General features: G+C 45.7%; 1 protein-coding gene across 3 annotated transcripts in view; it reads left to right on the forward strand.

Moving 5' to 3' along the window:
* RBPMS (RNA binding protein, mRNA processing factor) overlaps window positions 1-24,547 on the forward strand; it is a 321,546-nt gene that overhangs the window by 56,679 nt on the left and 240,320 nt on the right. The window contains exon 1 of one of the 3 annotated variants that reach the window (XM_069743136.1): window positions 13,722-13,795. The exons of the other annotated variants lie outside the window; for them this stretch is intronic. Within the exon in view, the coding sequence (XP_069599237.1) occupies window positions 13,760-13,795 (36 nt within the window). The 5' untranslated portion in view covers window positions 13,722-13,759. Of the gene's footprint in view, window positions 1-13,721; window positions 13,796-24,547 lie in introns of those variants that run through there. 3 annotated transcript variants of the gene reach the window in all.

The following is a 24,547-nucleotide window of genomic DNA, read 5'->3' on the forward strand; positions in this document are numbered from 1 at the left end:
AAAATATATATTCCCAGAACTACCACTTCTCTCCTACAAACAGCCCCCTAATTTAAGGAATCTCCTTGTCAGAAGTGTCTTCTCATCACCATGAGTGATGGCCACATTCCCATGTAACAATAAAAAATGCAAAGTGTCTACCCACATATTACCAACAAATACAGTCCACATGCCAAACACGAATCAGGAATATAAGGTCATGGATTTCTGTTCACGTACAACCTCCAATGTGGTGTACTGTACATGATACAATAAAGACAAGAGAAGAAGAGATTCTCAACATTTAAAGATGAAATATATTTTTATTGATACACAATTTTAACCCCTTTCTGCCATTGGACGTAATATTCCGTCCATGTGGGGTGGGCCTTAATTCCCAAGGACGGAATATTACGTCCAGCGCGATCGGCCGCGCTCACGGGGGGAGCGCCGCCGATCGCGGCCGGGTGTCAGCTGCTTATCGCAGCTGACATCCGGCACTATGTGCCAGGAGCGGTCACGGACCGCCCCCGGCACATTAACCCCCGGCACACCGCGATCAAAGATGATCGCGATGTGCCGGCGGTGCAGGGAAGCATCGCGCAGGGAGGGGGCTCCCTGGGGGCTTCCCTGAGACCCCCGCAGCAACGCAATGTGATCGCGTTGCTCCGGGGGTCTCCTACCTCCCTCCCTGCAGTAAGTCCCGGATCCAAAATGGCCGCGGATCCGGGTCCTGCAGGGAGGGAGGTGGCTTACCAAGTGCCTGCTCAGAGCAGGCACTTGGTAACGCTGCACTGCTCTCAGACAGATCGGTGATCTGTCAGAGTGCTGTCCAAACTGGCAGATCACCGATCTGTATTGTCCCCCCCTGGGACAAAGTAAAAAAGTAAAAAAAAAAAATTCCAAGTGTGTAAAAAAAAAAAAAAAAAAAATCCTAAATAATGAAAAAAAAAAAAATATATTATTCCCATAAATACATTTCTTTATCTAAATAAAAAAAAACAAAACAATAAAAGTACACATATTTAGTATCGCCACGTCCGTAACGACCCGACCTATAAAACTGGCCCACTAGTTAACCCCTTCAGTAAACATCGTAAGAAAAAAAAAAAAAAAACGAGGCAAAAAACAACGCTTTATTATCATACCGCCAAACAAAAAGTGGAATAACACGCGATCAAAAAGACGGATATAAATAACCATGGTACCGCTGAAAGCGTCATCTTGTCCCGCAAAAAACGAGCCACCATACAGCGACAACAGCAAAAAAATAAAAAAGTTATAGTCCTCAGAATAAAGCAATGCAAAAATAATTATTTTTTTCTATAAAATAGTTTTTATCATATAAAAGCGCCAAAACATAAAAAAAATGATATAAATGAGGTGTCGCTGTAATCGTACTGAACCGAAGATTAAAACTGCTTTATCAATTTTACCAAACGCGGAACGGTATAAACGCCTCCCCCAAAAGAAATTCATGTATAGCTGGTTTTTGGTCATTCTGCCTCACAAAAATCGGAATAAAAAGCGATCAAAAAATGTCACGTGCCCGAAAATGTTACCAATAAAAACGTCAACTCGTCCCGCAAAAACCAAGACCTCACATGACTCTGTGGACTCAAATATGGAAAAATTATAGCTCTCAAAATATGGTAACGCAAAAAATATTTTTTGCAATAAAAAGCGTCTTTCAGTGTGTGACAGCTGCCAATCATAAAAATCCGCTAAAAAACCCGCTATAAAAGTAAATGAAAAAAATGTATTTATTTCCATTTTCCCATTAGGGTTAGGGCTAGGGTTAGGGCTAGGATTAGGGCTAGGATTAGGGCTAGGGTTAGGGTTAGGTTTAGGGCTAGGGTTAGGGCTAGGGTTGGGACTAGGGTTAGGGTTAGGGCTAGGGTTAGGGTTGGGGCTAGGGTTAGGGCTAGGGTTAGGGCTAGGTTTAGGGCTAGGGTTAGGGCTAGGGTTGGGACTAGGGTTAGGGTTGGGGCTAGGGTTAGGGCTAGGGTAAGGGCTAGGTTTAGGGCTAGGTTTAGGGCTAGGGTTGGGACTAGGGTTAGGGTTGGGGCTAGGGTTAGGGTAAGGGCTAGGGTTAGGGTTGGGGCTAAAGTTAGGGTTAGGGTTTGGATTACATTTGCGATTGGGATTAGGGGTGTGTCTGGGTTAGAGGAGTGGTTAGGGTTACCGTTGGGATTAGGGTTAGGGGTGTGTTTGGATTAGGGTTTCAGTTATAATTGGGGGGTTTCCACTGTTTAGGCACATCAGGGGGATCTCCAAACGCGACATGGCGACCGATCTCAATTCCATCCAATTCTGCATTGAAAAAGTAAAACAGTGCTCCTTCCCTTCCGAGCTCTCCCGTGTGCCCAAACAGGAGTTTACCCCAACATATGGGGTATCAGCGTACTCAGGACAAATTGGACAACAACTTTTGGGGTCCATTTTCTCCTGTTACCCTTGGTAAAATAAAACAAATTGGAGCTGAAGTAAATTTTTTGTGAAAAAAAGTTAAATGTTAATTTTTATTTAAACATTCCAAAAATTCCTGTGAAGCACCTGAAGGGTTAATAAACTTCTTGAATGTGGTTTTGAGAACCTTGAGGGGTGCAGCTTTTAGAATGGTGTCACACTTGGGTATTTTCTATCATATAGACCCCTCAAAATGACTTCAAATGAGATGTGGTCCCTAAAATAAAATGGTGTTGTAAAAATGAGAAATTGCTGGTCAACTTTTAACCCTTAAAACTCCCTAACAAAAAAAAATTTTGGTTCCAAAATTGTGCTGATGTAAAGTAGACATGTGGGAAATGTTACTTATTAAGTATTTTGTGTGACATATCTCTGTGATTTAATTGCATAAAATTCAAAGTTGGAAAATTGCGAAATTTTCAAAATTTTCGCCAAATTTCCGTTTTTTTCACAAATAAACGCAGGTAATATCAAAGAAATTTTACCACTATCATGAAGTACAATATGTCACGAGAAAACAATGTCAGAATCACCGGGATCTGTTGAAGCGTTCCAGAGTTATAACCTCATAAAAGGACAGTGGTCAGAATTGTAAAAATTGGCCCAGTCCATAACGTGCAAACCACCCTTGGGGGTAAAGGGGTTAAAATCATTTAAAACAGGGGGGAAAGAAAGGGGAAGGTGACCTCCAAAAAATGAGTGAAACTACCATTAGCCAATACAATCCTGATAATGGAGGGACTGAGAAATCAAAGAAAAAGAGCTGTTGTTGGTAGGTAGCAGGCAGTCTAGTATGCTGGTTGTTTGCCAAGCTCTCCTTTGAAAGGCTCTGCTGAATATACACCAGCATAATCACAAAAAGCACCTATGCATCAACTGTATGTACCGTCCCTACCCTTACCGATGAGTGGCAAAAATGTGTAATATGAAATTAAAGCATTATTACCTCCACCCTGGAAGAAGCAATAGCGAAACGGCACCCATCGGGTGTGAGGGAAACACCGCATCCTGACTAGCACTACAACCGGGTGGAGGTAATAATGCTTAAATTTCATATCTACACATTTTTGCCACTCATCAGTAAGGGTAAGGACGGTACATACAGTTGATGCATGGGTGCTTTTGGGGATTATGTATATCTGGTTGGTGTATATGCAGCAGAGCCTTACAAAGGAGTGCTTGGCATACAACCAGCATACTAGACTGCCTGCTACCTGCCAACACCAGCTTATAATCCACCCCCCCCCCCCTCTTTTTCTTTGATTTCTCAGTCCCTCCATTATCAGGCTTGTATTGGCTAATGGTAGTTTCCCTCATTTTTTGGAGGTCACCTTCCCCTTTCTTTCCCCCATTTTAAATCATTTTAAAATTGTGCATCAATAAAAATATATTATTTTATCTTTAAATGTTGGGAATCTCTTCTTGACTAGTGAATACAATTATCACTTGTCTTTAGTGTTTCATATAAAGTTGTTTCGAAGTGCCTAACGCTTATTCTGTATTCTGGACTTATGAGTTTGTACATGATACAATGTACAAGGTCCTCTGGAGGGATCTATATTGGGGAAACCATGCAAAAACTACAAACTAGGATGAATCTACACAGAAACACAATCAGGAATGAATTGAACACGCCTGTGGGGAAACATTTCTCTCGACCTGGACACTGCATAACAGATTTAAAGGTCTAAATACTAAAAGGTCATTTTAAGTATGACAGAGAGAAAAATTTGGGATATGAAAATGATAAAAATGTTCAATTCTTTGACACTTGGATGCAATTTAACACCTGGATTTATGACTCACTACATGGATAAAACTCACACCTCCACCAGAGGGACTGCAGATAACTAAGAAGAACATTCCCACTGCCTCTCCATTTGTAAGAAAATGCCTAATTTGATTTCCTTGGCTTACCTTTTCACCCCTCCCACCTTATGAGACAATGTCCTGCTGTAATATCTCTTAAATGTCTTTTGTCATTTTAATTCATTTGTAATCCTGCCTGAAGAAGGAGCCTCTGTGCTCTGAAAACTTGCAACCATATATTATTTTCTTTTTAGCCAATAAAGATATCACTCCAAAAATACTTTTGTCATCATTGGGCATAAAAGTATTTACTTTGATTATTACCATTACAAAATTAATTAGGATTGCTCTTTCCAATAGGTGGCGCTAGAGTTCTAGTCCTCTTCCGCTCTGAAGAGACAATTTGCATATTTCCCAGAGGAGCATTGTGGCTTTAAGTCTCCTCACCTCAACATACTTATCATGTCACTCTTCACAAGGAGAAACAATACTTCTTGGATCCCGGTCAGATGCCTATCAATCAGCCAAACCAGATCTCCACTTTGCACTGACGAGGGGCAGTACCCCCAAAACACAGTGTCTGCAAATTGAGATTCTGGTTTGGCTATTATCCTAAGTCATGTGACAAGGGTCGTTAAAGGGTCGACATTGACTGTTAGAATTGCTGCTTCCAATAGGTGGTACTAGAGTTCTAGTCCTCTACCTCTCTGAAGAGACAATTTGCATATTTCCCAGAGGAGCATTGCAGCTTTAAGTCTCCTCACCTCGACATGCTTAACATGTCACTCTCCGCAAGGAGAAACGATACTTCTTGGATCCCAGTACAATTCTAACAAAGACAAAAGTTTCCTCATTCTGCCATTCGGGCCTCCGCCAATCAATAAGATACCACCTATCCCTAGGATAGGTGATAACTTGTTTTCATCTGGAAACCGCTTTAAAGAAAAACAATGTTTCAGCTTCTTCTGATAATTATAGACGCATGTTCATTATTGTCTTCATGAGTAAATAGTTCTAATTGTTACGTTTCTTACCCAATTTGAGCCCATTTTCTTTCTTTTTTACTTTCTATTGTCTTTGGTGTTTAAAAAAAGCCATTATTGTCATGGTTGCCCCTATATACAGTGGGTACAGAAAGTATTCAGACCCTTTTAAATTTTTCACTCTATTTCATTTCAGCCAGTTTCACGGTCCAGAGGACAGAACCTGGGAACCTGTGGACCACATTCGGGCTCCGCTGCTTATTGCAGCCTTTGAACGTAGCGAGGCCCAGGGAGGGGGGCCCTAGAGGGGGGGTAATGTTAGGTGTCGAGTTCCTGCCGCTGCACAGGAGGAATTTCGAACCATGTCCGCTGCGGTTTCCCATTCTTCTCCAGCCGCAGTGGAGCCTGCTCAGCGGAGACGTCGGTCCCAGCGCCTGGCTCAGACAGATAATGCACGTTTGGTTACTGCTGCCCCTCCAGGTTCAGCCATTATAACCAGTACGGCGAGCAGGCGCTCCTGGGACTAAGTCTTGCTTTTCTCCTTCTGAGCATTCCCAAGGGAAGACCTCTCATTGGAGGTCAGGGTTCACATGCTCAGGTCCTGTAGCAGCTCCTATTGGTCCACTAGGAAGGTCCTAGAGAGCTACAACTATAAAAGGTTTGCATGGCTGCACGGCCATGCACTAGTATCATTTTTGTTAGGAGTCGAGTTCCTGCCGCTGCACAGGGGGAATTCGAGCCATGTCTGCTGTGGTCTCCCATTCTGCATCGGCCGCAGTGGAGCCTGCTCAGCGGAGACGTCGGTTCCAGCGTCTCACTGAATCTGATACTATGCAAAGGGTTACTGCTGCCTCTCCAGGCACTGCTATTGTACCCTGCACTGATGTGCGGCGAGCAGGCTTTTCTGGGACTAAGTCCTGCTTTGCACACACTGAGCATGCCCAGGGTAAGATCTCTCAGTGGAGATCAAGGGTCACATGCTCAGGTACTGCAGCAACTTCCATTGGTCCTCCAGGAAGGTCCTGTACCCGATCAAGTTCTGTGGCAGCCTTCCATTGGTTCTTCTTGGAATGTCCTGAAGGTGCTACAGCTATAAAAGGTTCTCATGACCGCACGGCCATGCGCTAGTGTCAAATATGTACGAGCTCAGTGCCAGTGTGGTCGTGTGTGTGGTCAGGAACCCGGCTGAAATAAGCCCCTAGAATGCTGGCACCTCCGGCGAGGAGTTTATGTGTGAATTCAGGGCTGGCTAACAGCCAATAGAATTCCAGCTCCACCGGAGAGGAGCTGCGTGTTGGTTGGACTGCATGACCACTGTCGGCTCTACACAGTAGCTGTGTTCCCTGTGAGCTAAACAGGGCACAGCGTTCTCTTTTCTATGGGCTCTGTGAAGTAACAGAGTTTGTTCTAATTTGCTTTTCCGCCTTACTTAGCAGCAGGTTCTTTCCTGCACGGTGGATCCCGGGTTGCGAACGCACCTATCCCATCTAATAAATATATTCGGTGCGTTCCGCCAACCCTAACAATTTGTGCTTGGCAGTTGCCAGTGGATACGATACCACTCAGTTTATATGTGGTGTGAGCCTGTTTAGCCTTGGGGCTGTACACTCAGGCAGGCAGCTAGCGTCAGTGGGGGCAATTAGCCTTGGCTTAGCATGTGGTTCCTTCATGTGTGCGGTTAGCACAGAAGACTTCCAGAGCAAGCAGAACCCTAGTTAGGGTATTAATCTCTGTGTACAGCGCGACTCTGTGAGGCAACAGAGCTCGCTTTCATTTCACACAGGGTGAAGTTTAACCCACGTGTGAGCTCAGTGTCCTTCCGGCATTACTTTGCAGCAGGTATCTCTGCACAGTGGACCCCGGGCTGCGAACGCACCTCGTATCAATCTCTCTATTACTTGGTGCATTCCGCTAGCCCTAACAGGGTCTGAATACTTTCCATACCCACTGTAGATGTTTAATCTTAAATCATGATTGTAACTATTCAAATGTCACACAATTTTTGAGCAACTGTGATCCAGTACTCATAAACGTAGTTCAAAATCGGTGTAATTTTATTTTTGCTTAGTTGAAGACTGACTTGCAATATTTTAAAGAATCATATGAGTTTTTGCTTTAAAAAGGTGAAGGACAAGAAAAGAGCTTCTTTGAATAAAATCAATCTTCAAGATTTAACTCATCTAATGAATGGTTATCTCCACTGCAGATAATTAACATACTGCGGCTCGTAAACCTACACCACGAGTGAGATTATGCAGTGGTACATGGAAGCACAGTGGGCATGGGATGTCTATCCACTGTGCTTGTACTGTAAAAAGCAGCGCAAATATGCTGCGCCCAAAATGCTGCTACTCCTGATCTTGGGCACGCAGCCTTAGTGAAGAGCGGCCAACTGGTGCACAGTTGTGCGAAACCATAAGCTTTATTATTATTCATGCATGTTGTGATCCAGTAATTATAATAAAAGAATTACCTATGGTTTGACTAGCGGACCCCTTCCCTAAAATATGTCTATTGTGGTATAAAGTAATTATGTTCCAGCAGATGTTACATCTAAGACAATGGCATACTATTAATGCCTGCTAACATAGTTTAATGGTGCATATTGGCCCAAATAAATAAAAATGATCACCGTGTGTTGCCCATTGCAATAATGACCTGAAAGGTGGCCTATTTCTTCACTATATACAACATCCCTGCATTAAACCTTTGATTCCAGATATAATGAAAAATGTATGTGAAATAGTTTTATTACCATTAACTCCTACACAACTGAAAGTAATATTACACTGCATTAAACCGAAGATTACATCTAAAGGTCTCCTTCCATTCAGGCATACCGTAACTTAAGAAGCCGCTCACAGATTTACTGATCTCGCTCAACATCTGTGCTGCTTATCACATGTGATGTTATCTGTGTGGAGCATATTTAAGCTATTCTTTAGCCCTCCATGAAAAAAAACAGTTACGCTTGACAATTACAGTTACGCTTGATTTGGAAACAGGAATTTTACAAGTACGGTAAAGCTGTTTATTATTAGCTGCTGTCAAATCTGTTTGAAGAACTTGCTTCTATAAAAACTGAAGATTGGTTTGTTTGTAATGGTGGGATGTTTTAGGAACACTTTCTATTTTGGGGGGGAATGAAAATAATTTTGGGTAGAAACTAAGAAAAAATATTTCTAAAAATATTTGTTAAAGAATGGACTTGGTTTTGATTGTAATGTGAGCATGCTGGCCTGACCATAAGAGGACGGAGGCCATTTTTGTCACTGCCACCAAGTATTCTGGGAAGATACAGAGTTAAAATAAACTTCTAATTTTACCTGAAAGGGGTTGTCCACTACTCAGATAACGCCTTCTCAATCAATATATTTCACCTATGTAAAATAATAACACATATACTCTCCTCCAGTATCGGCACTTTTCCAGCGATGTTGGTGTCTGCTCTCCCAGGGCTCCCATGACATAATGTCATGGGAGCCCTGTAGCCAAAGTCATGTGAGACTCAGGACAGTAAGTGCTGGCATCACTGGAATGACACCCATACTGGAGAGGAGTATAGGCTGTTATTTTACATCAGGGGAATATAGTGAATTGGAAGGGGATGTCCGAATAATGGACAACCCCTTCATTTGTGTGGGAAGATGACATCGGGGAAGTCTGTAATGTCAGTATACCACTAAATTCTGGATGAAAAGGTTCTGTAGAAGACCTCTAAAGATGTGTTATTGGAAGCCTGACAAAATATTGTAAGAGGGACAGTCATTAGTGTGCTTCAGTGTTAATAGGTCTAAAGTGTAGACTGAAAGATTCATGGCTCGAAGAGTGAACATTTTTAAAAAAGAATAGAAACAAGCAGCAGTTGGTGATCCCTTATTTCCTTTTATGCAACAGAACATCAAAATCAGTTATTTGAATTTTATAATGGTGAGCTCAAAGAGGGAGTCCTTAAAGGAAGTCTGTCACCACATTTGACCTATCTAAACTGTATAAATCACCGCTTCCAGGCTATGTTGCTGGAAGATAACTCTGCCTCCAGAGCTTATGTTACATGAAGGAGGAGTTACCAGTGTGAGTCAAGTAACTAACACAGAATAGGAGAAATGAACTTTGACTACTTACAAACACATTTTTTGCTTCTTTCTGAGCTCTTATGTAATGTAACAATATTGCAACCCTGTCTGCCTGTGAGGTGGAAGCTGAAGCTGCTGATGTGTCAGGTATAATCACACACAGATCTGCAGTGACATCAGGAGAGCAGAGCGCGGCCATTACACATCATACTAGTAACTGGCTCCAGAGCTTCTTTTATATATTTCGGGGAGAATTATGTTCCAGGGAGGAGGTCATTTATACAAAATGATAAAAGATGATTTATCAGCAACAAGGCATCTGATGAGACTCACAGGTAGGACTTTTTCGACTTTCTATAACCTGCATGCCAATACTAATAGTTTAGATAGTTTAAAAGGGAATATTTCACCACATTTGACTTAAGTTAGAATTGGTAAGCACTGTTTGCTTAAAGTGGTCAACCACTTTGGATTAACCAAACGTGTTTGATAGGTCTTTTGAGATTAAGTTGGTTACAAAGTATCCTCTACTTAGATTATCAGTCATCAGCTTCAATCTGTGGGGAAACCTAGCCTAGTGGCCATTCGAGTTATTGTATTGTAAGACAGAACATGCCCTTCAGAGTGAGAGACACTTGTTGACTACTCTATACTCTGGTCAAGCTATAAGGATCCTAAACAGAGCATCCCTTTCCTTATATTGAAGGGCTAAGTACTAAGGTACCAGGACCTAGGTCATTAATATGAGATTGGCGGGGGTTTGACACTTAGCACCATTATTGATCAGCTGATATCTGCTTCTGCAGTGGCAGACGGTAAGCAATATATGGATAGAAGCACCACTCCAAAGGGGAGACAAGCTGCAGTACTCAGCAGCAGCCACTAAGAAATTTATAGGCATGCTGTATTGTGCTCCAGATGTTGCTTACATCAAGCCATTGCTGTAGCAGATATCAGCTGATTTGTGAGGGTGTCAGTGGTTGGACCCCATTAGTTATCAGATTGATTATCTATTTGCTGAATAGGTTATCAATGTTAGTCCAAGCCAACCTCCTTAACTTTGTTATAGAAAAATATTTTGAAATTGAGTGGACAATTCTTGACAGAAAGGTAAGTTGTTAATAGGAATCTAATGCCAGGTTTTTTGCCATCTTATCTAAGAGTGCCGTGATGCAGAGAAGCCCCTGATTCAGGGCCGGACTGGCCATCGGGCACTTCTGGCAAATGCCAGAAGGGCCGGTGCCCAGGGGCGGATTATAAGAGGGTCAATATGGGCGGTAGCGCAGGGCCCAGTGGTGTGGGGGGGCCCTGGGCTACCGCACAGATTGCCCACTGGCATTTATGGGCCCCCAGACTCGGTGGGCAGAGAGAGGGGGCCCACTTTGGGCCCCGTCTCATCTGCTCACCGGGCCCCTTCCGGCGCTGCGGCGCTGCACCGGGCCCGCACGTCAATAGTTAACAGCTACAGCCAATTGGAGGCTGGCAGCTGAAGTCGGCCGTAGCAGGTGCAGCGCACACGTCGCCGGCATCTGACGTCATTGTCAGTCGCTGGCGAGTGCGCGCTGCTGGAGGGAGCTCGCCGCTGGAGCGCACAGGTCAGGTGAGGAGACTCGGTTTCTTTTTTTGTTTTGTTTTGTTTTTTGATAACGGTGGACACACTGGGGGCAATGCTGGAGGACACACTGGGGTAGATGACTGCTGGAGACACTGGGGCAATGCTGGAGACACTGGGGCAATGCTGGAGACACTGGGGCAATGCTGGATACACTGGGGCAATGCTGGAGGACACACTGGGGCAGATGATTGCTGGACACACTGGGGCAATGCTGGAGACACTGGGGCAATGCTGGAGACACTGGGGCAATGCTGGAGACACTGGGGCAATGCTGGAGACACTGGGGCAGATTGCTGGAGACACTGGGGGCAATGCTGGACACACTGAGGCAGATTGCTGGACACACTGGGGCAAAGCTGGAGACACTGGGGCAGATTGCTGGACACTGGGGGCGATGCTGGAGGACACACTGGGGCAGATGATTGCTGGAGACACTGGGGCAGATTGCTGGACACACTGGGGGCAATGCTGGAGGACACACTGGGCAGATTGCTGGACACACTGGGGCAATGCTGGAGACACTGGGGCAGATTGCTGGACACACTGGGGGCAATGCTGGAGGACACACTGGGGCAGATGATTGCTGGAGACACTGGGGCAATGCTGGAGACACTGGGGCAGATTGCTGGACACACTGGGGGCAATGCTGGAGGACACACTGGGGCAGATGATTGCTGGACACACTGGGGGCAATGCTGGAGGACACACTGGGGCAGATGATTGCTGGAGACACTGGAGCAATGCTGGAGACACTGGGGCAGATTGCTGGACACACTGGGGCAAAGCTGGAGACACTGGGGCAGATTGCTGGACACACTGGGGGCGATGCTGGAGGACACACTGGGGCAAATTGCTGGAGACACTGGGGCAGATTGCTGGAGACACTGGGGCAGATTGCTGGACACACCGGGGGCAATGCTGGAGGACACACTGGGGCAGATGATTGCTGGACACTGGGGGCAATGCTGGAGGACACACTGGGGCAGATGATTGCTGGAGACACTGGGGCAATGCTGGAGACACTGGGACAGATTGCTGGACACACTGGGGCAAAGCTGGAGACACTGGGGCAGATTGCTGGACACACTGGGGGCGATGCTGGAGTACACACTGGGGCAGAAGATTGCTGGAGACACTGGGGAAATGCTGGAGACACTGGGGAAGATTGCTGGACACACTGGGGGCAATGCTGGAGGACACACTGGGGCAGATTGCTGGACACACTGAGGCAATGCTGGAGACACTGGGGCAGATTGCTGGACACACTGGGGGCAATGCTGGAGGACACACTGGGGCAGATGATTGCTGGAGACACTGGGGCAATGCTGGAGACACTGGGGCAGATTGCTGGATACACTGGGGGCAATGCTGGAGGACACACTGGGGCACTGGGGCAGATGATTGCTGGACACTGGGGGCAATGCTGGAGGACACACTGGGGCAGATGACTGCTGGACACACTGGGGGCAATGCTGGAGGACACACTGAGGCAGATGATTGCTGGAGACACTGGGGCAATGCTGGACATACTGGGGCAGATTGCTGGACACACTGGGGGTAATATGCTGGACACACTGGGGCAGATTGCTGGACACACTGTGGGCAGTGCTGGACAATTGGACATACTGGGGCAGATTGCTGGACACACTGGGGGTAATATGCTGGACACACTGGGGGTAATATGCTGGACACACTGGGGCAGATTGCTGGACACACTGGGGCAGATTGCAGGACACACTGGGGGCAATGCTGGACACTCTGGGGCAATACACTGGACATACTGGGGCAGATTGCTGGACACACTGGGGCAATATGCTGGACATACTGGGGCAGATTGCTGGACACACCGGGGGCAATGCTGGACACCCCGGGGGCAATGCTGGACACACCGGGGGCAATGCTGGACACACTGGGGCAATATGCTCGACATACTGGGGCAGATTGCTGGACACACTAGAGGCAATGCTGGACACACTGGGGCAATATGCTGGACATACTGGGGCAGATTGTTGAACACACTGTCTGGGGGCAAATCTGGACACACTGGGGCAATATGCTGGACATACTGGGGAAGATTGCTGGACACACTGTCTGGGGGCAATGCTGGACACACGGGCAGATTGCTGGACACACTGGGGGCAATATGCTGGAGTCAGACACTGGGGCAGATTGCTGGACACACTGTCTGAGGGCAATGCTGAACACACGGGCAGATTGCTGGACACTGGGGCAATATGCTGGACATACTGGGGCAGATTGCTGAACACACTGGGGGTAATATGCTGGACACACTAGGGGTAATATGCTGGACACACTGGGGCAGATTGCTGGACACACTGGGGGCAGGACTGGAGGCATGGGCAGAATGTAGATACGGGGCATGATTGGAGACACGGGGCAGAATGAAAGACATGGGGCAGGATTGGATCATGGGGCAGGATGGATACGATGGAAGCAGATGGGGCAGGATGGAGAGATCATATGGGGTAGAATGGATACTCATGAGGGCAGGATGCGAGAACATATGGCTGGAGCCAGGAATGAGATAAACGGGGCGAGGATGGGGAATATTATTACCATAGGGGCTAATTAAGGGATATTATTACTGCAGTGATGTATTTATTTTATTTTTTGAGTATACTGTTTTAAATGGGGGCGGTCCTGTTAGTGTGCAGAGTGACACTATATCGCCTTTTTTTCTTAATGTGGTGTAATGTAGAAGTTGTGAAAAATTTTGTAATGTGTTCTGCAAGCGGAGCTCGAGATAACTGTGTTATTTGTTGCAGAAACGAGTCCTGGCTGGAAGAAATGATGGCGGTCTGTGCTGGATGAAAGATGAAGGACTTCACCTAGAGACATCACTGGTGAGTCAGTGTTACCTAGACACTGACACTATACACTGTATACTATATACAGAGGTCCTGTGTACAATGTCACCAGTGATCACTGTATTACCTATACATTATATACAGAGCTCCTGTGTATAATACCACCAGTGATCACTGTATTACCTCTACACAGACACTGCATACTAAGTACAGATCTCCTGTGGATACTGGCACTTATGGTGATAGTATTGTGTTTTTTTGTTTTTTTTTATTTTTTATTACTGATCAGTAGTGTAGTATTCAGCCACTATGTGGTGGTAATACGTGGTCTGGAAATGGTGCTGTGGTATTTGTCCCTTGTATGTGCTATTTGGTCACCAACTGGTGGTAATATGTGGTCTTGACATGGTGCGGTGGTATTTGTTCCTTGTATGTGATATTATTGGTCAAAATATACCTAAATTGTATTGCATATTTTAACAAATATTTAATAGGTTACAGTAGAGTAGGGCCCGACCATTTTTCTGGAATAATCTGGTTCAGGTATAACATGACCCCCATCACATGACCCTGTCACATGACCCCCATCATATGACCCCGTCACATGACCGGGGGGCCCACAGTGTCTGAACAGCCCGGGGCCCTGGCTACCCTTAATCCACCCCTGCCGGTGCCAGTCGTGGGCCGCTTGATCCGCCTCCCCCCGCCGCTGCCGACTCACCCCCCTGCCGTCGCATTCAACTATTCCGGCATCTATGACGCCAGTACAGTTGAATGCAATGATGGAGGAGAGAGCGTCTACAGACACTCCCTCTCCCATCATTCCCCGCTCTGCCTCTGACACTGCGGGTGCGCGATGACGTCATATCATCGCGCACCTGCTGTGTCCCTGGCAGACTGCAGCTGCTGAGACAGGAGCAGGAAGCAACGCGGGGCACGAGGAAAGGTGAGGAGAGTGTTTTTGCTTTGTTTTTTGCTGGACTGTGGGGACATTCTCGGGGGGAGGAGGAGAGATGTGGGCTGTGCTGGATATACCACTGTGCGGGCTGTGCTGGATATACCACTGTGCGGGTTGTGCTGGATATACCACTGTGCGGGCTGTGCTGGATATACCACTGTGCGGGCTGTGCTGGATATACCACTGTGCGGGCTGTGCTGGATATACCACTGTGCGGGCTGTGCTGGATATACCACTGTGCGGGCTGTGCTGGATATACCACTGTGATGGCTGTGCTGGATATACCACTGTGATGGCTGTGCTGGATATACCACTGTGCGGGCTGTGCTGGATATTCCACTGTGTGGGCTGTGCTGTATATACTACTGTGTGGGCTGTGCTGGATATACCACTGTGCGGGCTGTGCTGGATATACCACTGTGCGGGCTGTGCTGGATATACCACTGTGCGGGCTGTGCTGGATATACCACTGTGCGGGCTGTGCTGTATATACCACTGTGTGGGCTGTGCTGTATATACCACTGTGCGGGCTGTGCTGGATATACCACTGTGCGGGCTGTGCTGGATATACCACTGTGCGGGCTGTGCTGGATATACCACTGTGCGGGCTGTGCTGGATATACCACTGTGCGGGCTGTGCTGGATATACCACTGTGCGGGCTGAGCTGGATATACCACTGTGCGGGCTGTGCTGGATATACCACTGTGTGGGCTGTGCTGGATATACCACTGTGTGGGCTGTGCTGGATATACCACTGTTCGGGCTGTGCTGGATATACTACTGTGCGGGCTGTGCTGTATATACTACTGTGTGGGCTGTGCTGTATATACTACTGTGTGGGCTGTGCTGTATATACTACTGTTTGGGCTGTGCTGTATATACTACTGTTTGGGCTGTGCTGTATATACTACTGTGTGGGCTGTGCTGTATACTGCTGTGTGGGCTGTGTTATCTACTATGCGGGCTGTGCTATATACTATGGGGAGTATATTATCTTCTATGGGAAGGCCATGTTATGTACTATGTGGCTGTGGTATATACTGTTGTGGGAGTATATTATATTCTATGGGGGAGGTTAGGTTATATACTATATTATGGGGAGGTGGGCTGTATTATATTCTATGGGGTTACATTATACTCTGTGGGGTGGCTGCATTATACTCTGTGGGGCGGCTGCATTATACTCTGTGGTTGCCGCATTATATTCTGTAGGGTGGTGGCTACATTATACTATATGTGGGCTGCATTATACTGTATCGAGGACTATGGGGAATACATTATATTATATGAAGAACTATGGGGTGCATTATACTATGGGAAGTGAATTGTACTACATGGATGACTATGGTGGTGCATTATACTATATGGAGCACTATGAGGAGTGTATTATGCTATATGGAGGACTATGAGGAGTGTATTATACTATGTGGAGGACTGAGCAGTGTATTTTAATATATGGAGGACTATAGGGAGTGTATTATACTATATGGAGGACTGTGGGGTGTATTTTACTAAACAAGTAAAATGCTGCATATTCAGATTGTTTTTGCTGGAACAAAAATCATTGTTCTCAGCAGCACATCGCCGCTGTAAACTGTAGATGTGCTGCTGATAACATGATACCGTATGGGGATCTGTTAGTGATCGTTCTGTCCCATCATTATTCCTCAGCTGGTGGAAAGAGGCCGGGAAACAAGTGTTGAATAACTTCAGTATTGTCGATCAAACTCATTTAGCGGCCTGAACTCAGAGCATGTAATTACAACCAAAATGCTTTTGTGTGATGTGCAATATGTTAGCATTTGGGGCCCCATTTTAACCCCTTCCCGACCTTTGACGCATACGCTGCGTCATGAAAGTCGGTGCCATTCCGACCCATGACGCAGCATATGCGTCATGGAAAGATCGCGTCCCTGCAGGCCGGGTGAAAGGGTTAACTCCCATTTCACCCGATCTGCAGGGACAGGGGGAGTGGTAGTTTAGCCCAGGGGGGGTGGCTTCACCCCCTCGTGGCTACGATCGCTCTGATTGGCTGTTGAAAGTGAAACTGCCAATCAGAGCGATTTGTAATATTTCACCTAAAAAACTGGTGAAATATTACAATCCAGCCATGGCCGATGCTGCAATATCATCGGCCATGGCTGGAAACACTTATGTGCACCCACCCCACCCCTCCGATCGCCCCCCCAGCCCCCCGATCTGTAGTCCGCTCCCCTCCGTCCTGTGCTCCGCTCCCCCGTCCTCCTGTCCGCTTCCCCGTGCACCAATCACACCCCCTGTGCTGCAATCAAACCCCCCCGCACTCCGATCCCCCCCCCGCACACAGCGACCCCCCCCCCGTGCTCCGATCCACCCCCCCCCGCACAGCGATCCCTCACCCCGTGCTCCAATCCTCCCCCGTGCTCCAATCCTCCCTCCCGTGTTCCGATCCACCCCCCCCATGATCCGATCCACCCCCCCGTGCTCCGACGCCCCCCCCGTGCCCTGATCTCCCCCCCCTTATACTTACCTGGCCGCCCGAGGTCCGTCCGTCTTCTTTCCTGGGCGCCGCCATCTTCCAAAATGGCGGGCGCATGTGCAGTGCGCCCGCCGAATCTGCCGGCCGGCAGATTCGTTCCAGAGTGAATTTTGATCACTGAGATATATCCTATCTCAGTGATCAAAATAAAAAAAATAGTAAATGACCCCCCCCTTTGTCACCCCCATAGATAGGGACAATAAAAAAAATAAAGAATTTTTTTTTTTTTCACTAAGGTTGGGGTAAGAACTAGGGGTAGGGTTAGGGTTAGGGGTAGGGTTAGGGTTAGGGGTAGGGTTAGGGGTAGGGTTAGGGGTAGGGGTAGGGTTAGGGGTAGGGGTAGGGTTAGGGGTAGGGGTAGGGTTAGGGGTAGGGTTAGGGCTAGGGTTAGGGTTTCGGTATGTGCACACATATTCTGGTCCTATGCGGATTTTTCCGCAGCGGATTTGAAAAATCCACAGTGCTAAACCGCTGCCGATTTATCGTGGATTTACCGCGGTTTTTCTGCGCATTTCACTGCGGTTTTACAACTGCGATTTTCTATTGGAGCAGTTCTAAAACCGCTGCGGAATCCGCAGAAAGAAGTGACATGCTGCGGAATGTAAACCGCTGCGTTTCCGTGCAGTTTTTCCGCAGCATGTGTACAGCGATTTTTGGTTCCCATAGGTTCACATTGAACTGTAAACTCATGGGAAACTGCTGCGGATCCGCAGCGTTTTCCGCAGCGTGTGCACATACCTTTAGAATTAGGCTATGTGCACACGGTGCGGATTGGCCGCTGCGGATCCGCAGCAGTGTTCCATCGGGTTTACAGTACCATGTAAACATATGGAAAACCAAATCCGCTGTGCCCATGGTGCAGAAAATACCGCGCGGGAACGCTGCGTTGTATTTTCCGCAGCATGCCAATTCTTTGTGCGGATTCCGCAGCGTTTTACACCTGTTCCTCAATAGGAATCCACAGGTGAAATCCGCACAAAAAACACTGGAAATCCACGGTAAATCCACAGGTAAAATGCAGTGCCTTTTACCCGCGGATTTTTCAAAAATGATGCTGAAAAATCTCATACGAATCCGCAACGTTGGCACATAGCCTTAGAGTTGGGTTGGAATTAGGGTTGTGGTTAGGGTTAGGGGTGTGTTGGGGTTAGGGTTGTGGTTAGGGGTGTGTTGGGGTTAGGGTTGTGATTAGGGTTACGGCTACAGTTGGGATAAGGGTTAGGGGTGTGTTGGAGGTAGAATTGAGGGGTTTCCACTGTTTAGGCACTTCAGGGGGTCTCCAAACGCAACATGGCGCCACCATTGATTCCAGCCAATCTTGTATTCAAAAATTCAAATGGTGCTCCCTCACTTCCGAACCCCGACGTGTGCCCAAACAGTGGTTTACCCCCACATATGGGGTACCAGCATACTCAGGACAAACTGCGCAACAATTACTGGGGTCCAATTTCTCCTGTTACCCTTGAGAAAATAAAAAATTGCTTGCTAAAACATCATTTTTGAGGAAAGAAAAATGATTTTTTATTTTCACGGCTCTGCGTTGTAAACGTCTGTGAAGCACTTGGGGGTTCAAAGTGCTCACCACATATCTAGATAAGTTCCTTGGGGGGTCTAGTTTCCAAAATGGGGTCACTTGTGGGGGGTTTCTACTGTTTAGGCACACCAGGGGCTCTGCAAACGCAACGTGACGCCCGCAGACCATTCCATCAAAGTCTGCATTTCAAAAGTCACTACTTCCCTTCTGAGCCCCCACGTGTGCCCAAACAGTGGTTTACCCCCACACATGGGGCATCAGCGTACTCAGGAGAAACTGGACAACAACTTTTGTGGTCCAATTTCTCCTGTAACCCTTGGGAAAATAAAAAATTCTGGGCTAAAAAATTATTTTTGAGGAAAGAAAACGTATTTATTATTTTCACGGCTCTGCGTTATAAACTTCTGTAAAGCACTTGGGGGTTGAAAGTGCTCACCACACATCTAGATAAGTTCCTTTGGGGGTCTAGTTTCCAAAATGGGGTCACTTGTGGGGGGTTTCTACTGTTTAGGCACACCAGGGGCTCTGCAAACGCAATGTGACGCCCGCAGACCATTCCATCAAAGTCTGCATTTCAAAAGTCACTACTTCCCTTCTGAGCCCCCACGTGTGCCCAAACAGTGGTTTACCCCCACACATGGGGTATCAGCGTACTCAGGAGAAACTGGACAACAACTTTTGTGGTCCAATTTCTCCTGTAACCCTTGGGAAAATAAAAAATTCTGGGCTAAAAAATTATTTTTGAGGAAAGAAAACGTATTTATTATTTTCACTGCTCTGTGTTATGAACTTCTGTGAAGCACTTGGGGGTTCAAAGTGCTCACCTCACATCTAGATAAGTTCCTTTCGAGGTCTAGTTTCCAAAATGGGGTCACTTGTGGGGGGTTTCTACTGTTTAGCCACATCAGGGGCTCTGCAAACGCAACGTGACGCCCGCAGAGCATTCCATCAAAGTCTGCATTTCAAGACGTCACTACTTCACTTCCGAGCCCCAGCATGTGCCTAAACAGTGGTTTACCCCCACATATGGGGTATCAGCGTACTCAGGAGAAACTGGACAACAACTTTTGGGGTCAAATTTCTCCTGTTACCCTTGGGAAAATAAAAAATTGCGGGCTAAAATTCATTTTTGAGAAAATAATTTTTTTTTTTTATTTTCATGGCTCTGCGTTATAAACTTCTGTGAAGCACTTGAGGGTTCAAAGTGCTCACTACACATCTAGATTAGTTCCTTTGGGGGTCTAGTTTCCAAAATGGGGTAATTTGTGGGGGATCTCCAATGTTTAGGCACACAGGGGCTCTCCAAACGCGACATGGTGTCCGCTAATGATTGGAGATAATTTTCCATTTAAAAAGCCAAATGGCGTGCCTTCCCTTCTGAGCCCTGCCGTGCGCCCAAACAGTGGTTTACCCCCACATATGGGGTATCTGCATACTCAGGACAAACTGGACAACAACATTTGTGGTCCAATTTCTCCTATTACCATTGGCAAAATAGGAAATTCCAGGCTAAAAAATCATTTTTGAGAAAAGAAAAATTATTTTTTATTTTCATGGCTCTGCATTATAAACTTCTGTGAAGCACCTGGGGGTTTAAAGTGCTCAGTATGCATCTAGATAAGTTCCTTGGGGGGTCTAGTTTCCAAAATGGGGTCACTTGTGGGGGAGCTCCATTGCATAGGCACACAGGGGCTCTCCAAATGCGACATGGTGTCCGCTAACAATTGGAGCTAATTTTCCATTCAAAAAGTTAAAAGGCGCGCCTTCCCTTCCGAGCCCTGCCGTGTGCCCAAACAGTGGTTTACCCCCACATATGAGGTATCGGCGTACTCGGGAGAAATTGCTCAACAAATTTTAGGATCCATTTTATCCTATTGCCCATGTGAAAATGAAAAAATTGAGGCGAAAATAAATTTTTTGTGAAAAAAAAAGTACTTTTTCATTTTTACGGATCAATTTGTGAAGCACCTGAGGGTTTAAAGTGCTCACTAGGCATCTAGATAAGTTCCTTGGGGGGTCCAGTTTCCAAAATGGGGTCACATGTGGGGGAGCTCCAATGTTTAAGCACACAGGGTCTCTCCAAACGCGACATGGTGTCCGCTATCGATGGAGATAATTTTTCATTCAAAAAGTCAAATGGCGCTCCTTCCCTTCCGAGCCTTACCATGTGCCCAAACAGTGGTTTCCCCCCACATGTGAAGTATCGGTGTACTCAGGAGAAATTGCCAAACAAATTTTAGGATCCATTTTATCCTGTTGTCCATGTGAAAATGAAAAAATTGAGGCTAAAATAATTTTTTTGTGAAAAAAAAGTACTTTTTCATTTTTACGGATCAATTTGTGAAGCACCTGGGGGTTTAAAGGGCTCACTATGCATCTAGATAAGTTCCTTGGGGCGTCTAGTTTCCAAAATGGGGTCACTTGTGGGGGAGCTCCAATTTTTAGGCACACGGGGGCTCTCCAAATGTGACATGGTGTCCGCTAAAGAGTGCAGCCAATTTTTCATTCAAAAAGTCAAATGGCGCTCCTTCCCTTCCAAGCCCTGCCGTGCGCCCAAACAGTGGTTTACCCCCACATATGAGGTATCAGCGTACTCAGGACAAATTGGACAACAACGTACGTGGTTCAGTTTCTCCTTTTACCATTGGGAAAATAAAAAAATTGTTGCTGAAAAATCATTTTTGTGACTAAAAAGTTAAATGTTCATTTTTTCCTTCCATGTTGCTTCTGCTGCTGTGAAGCACCTGAAGGGTTAATAAACTTCTTGAATGTGGTTTTGTGCACCTTGAGGGGTGCAGTTTTTAGAATGGTGTCACTTTTGGGTATTTTCAGCCATATAGACCCCTCAAACTGACTTCAAATGTGAGGTGGTCCCTAAAAAAAATGGTTTTGTAAATTTCGTTGTAAAAATGAGAAATCGCTGGTCAAATTTTAACCCTTATAACTTCCTAGCAAAAAAAAATTTTGTTTCCAAAATTGTGCTGATGTAAAGTAGACGTGTGGGAAATGTTATTTATTAACTATTTTGTGTCACATAACTCTCTGGTTTAACAGAATAAAAATTCAAAATGTGAAAATTGCGAAATTTTCAAAATTTTCGCCAAATTTCCGTTTTTATCACAAATAAACACAGAATTTATTGACCTAAATTTACCACTAACATGAAGCCCAATATGTCACGAAAAAACAATCTCAGAACCGCTAGGATCCATTGAAGCGTTCCTGAGTTATTACCTCATGAAGGGACACTGGTCAGAATTGCAAAAAACGGCAAGGTCTTTAAGGTCAAAATAGGCTGGGTCATGAAGGGGTTAAACTTTGCCTAGGGCCCCACTTTGCCTAAAACCAACCCTGCCTGCAAGTGTACAAAGATATTTATACAGTCACCATGTGACAAGTGGGCCTGTGTAACTTCAAATGCCAGGGCTGAATTTTAGTCCCAGTCCAGCCCTGCCCTGATTCCAGTGATTTGTGTAACGCTGAGTCACTTCTCATGGGCAAGCCATGAGGCAGGGAAGTCAAGGAGTTCAAGGTCAAAAGCCAGGAGGGTACATCAAGGACAAAGGGATAAGACAAGCTGATACTCGGAGGCAAAGTCCATGGTCAGGTAACTAAGGTCAAAGTGCATCAAAGGCAAAACGGGTAATACAAACGAGTAGTCAAAAGGCAAATCCCAGGTCCGGCAACAAAGGTCAGAAAATTAGAATACTGAGCAAATACACCACTGAGCAAGGCAATGGTCTGATCATTGCAAGCCAGCTAAATAACTAGGTAGCCACCATCAACGGGTGACGTGATGGAAACTGCACATGCCAGGCCAGATTGGACAGCTGGATTGTCACTCACTCTACTGACAGCTCAGCACGCCCTTGATCCTATATGGTGGCTGAGCTGTCTCTCACTTTATGCTTCTCTCAGATAGGTTAGCCAAATAATGGTGAAAGATTTAGTTTAGAAATCTATTACGCATTTCCCTCACGGCTAATAATGTGGGTTTTCAGAAACTAAGAGCTTCAACCACAATTTGGGGCTTTTTTTATATGAGCTATAATGGCAGGAGTATTAGTAGTCATCCAGATTTCCAAGAAATGGATAAGATTAAAAGGTCACATAAAATGTTTATAAACTTAGTAAAACCACTCAAAGGTTTACATAAACAGGTATTAATATATTAGGAGAAAATGATCTTCAAGCTCAGCAGTAACTATAAATACTCTTAGTCTTCTATAGAAAGGTCAGCAAACAGGTTAATTTAATGACATGTCTTGGTGCCTGTACATGTACGTTTATGTTTACATGCTCCATTCTGCATGGCACTTTGTTCCACTGGGTGATGACAGGAATCTTTTTAGTTTCCCAGTGTATAGCTGGGCGAGCATCCCAGTCATGATATATTGGGCTATGTTCTGATTACACCAGGATTTACTATTGTTATGGATGTTGTCTACACAAAGCTGTAGAACTCTGGCCAGGATACATTGTTTACCAGTTACAGAATGTTGTTGATTTTCCTGAACTGTAGATGTGTAGTCATTTTATACTTCCCTCCCGTTTACTATGAATTTACACAACATTGGCTTCATTTATCAAAATGGTCTCACAGGAAATGTGGCATTGTTGCTTGTAGTAACAGTTTTCTAGGGAAGTTTCACTCAGAGCATTTATGTTTTTACAAAAAAAAAATTATTTGTTTGCCAACCTTGATGCAAAGTCAATCCTATCCCCTGCAAAAAAGATCTCCTATCCAATGGAGTTATTTATGCTAGCACCACAACATTCCTCAGCGGTTAATACACCTCATCATCACTGTCCCCATTGGGGCTCACAATCTAAATTGCTCATCAGTATGTCTTTGTAGTATGGGGAGAACATACAAACTTCTTGTAGATGTTGTCCTTGGTGGGATTTGAACCCAGGGCAAACAAAACCAAACAGTGAAGATAGGGAATAACTTGCCGATAGCCGCAGAACAACTTTTTTTTTTTAGGGTGGGGTTGGGAAGATACTACGTTCCCAAATTGAGTTTTTGGTGAGTTTTTCACTTTTGTGCAGAGCCGGACTGGCCATCTGGCAATTATGGCAAATGCCAGAAGGGCCTGTCTGGTAATGGCCGCCTTGTCTGCTATGTTGTTAACAGAATCAGTGTTCTCAAGATATCCATATTATTAAGAGTTGTGATGGAGGACAAAGTCGCCGACTCCGTCACTTACCCCAGCAGGCCACGTGAATCATTAGAAATATTGGTCTGGTAGTAAATCTTGTTTTCCTCCATCCAGGGTAATATTAGTAACATATTCCATCTGGTGCTTGGGGATGGGGACAGCATGGGCCTGTGTGATTTCAAATGCCAGGACTGAATTTCAGCCCCAGTCCGTACCTGCTTTTGTGGTATAAATTGTTCTTCTCCCCTTTGTATTTGTCTGTCACTATTATTTTATTATGCTTTACTTACATAGCCCCATCATATTCCGCAGTGCTTTACTTACATTATCATCACTCTCCCAATTGGGGCTCACAATCTAAATTCCATTAGCACCATTAACTCCACAACGCTTTACATACATCATCACTGTCCCCAATGGGACAGTGATGAAATCTAAATTCCCTATCAGTATGTCTTTGGAATGTGGGAGGAAACCGGAGTACCCAGAGGAAACCCACGCAAACACGGGGAGAACATACAAACTCCTTGCAGATGTTGACCTTGGTGGGATTTGAACCCAGGACTCCAGCACTGCAAGGCTGCTGTGCTAACCACTGAGCCTCATGTACAGCAC

The sequence above is a fragment of the Ranitomeya imitator genome, chromosome 1, assembly GCF_032444005.1.
Source record: "Ranitomeya imitator isolate aRanImi1 chromosome 1, aRanImi1.pri, whole genome shotgun sequence".
NCBI lineage: Eukaryota > Metazoa > Chordata > Amphibia > Anura > Dendrobatidae > Ranitomeya > Ranitomeya imitator.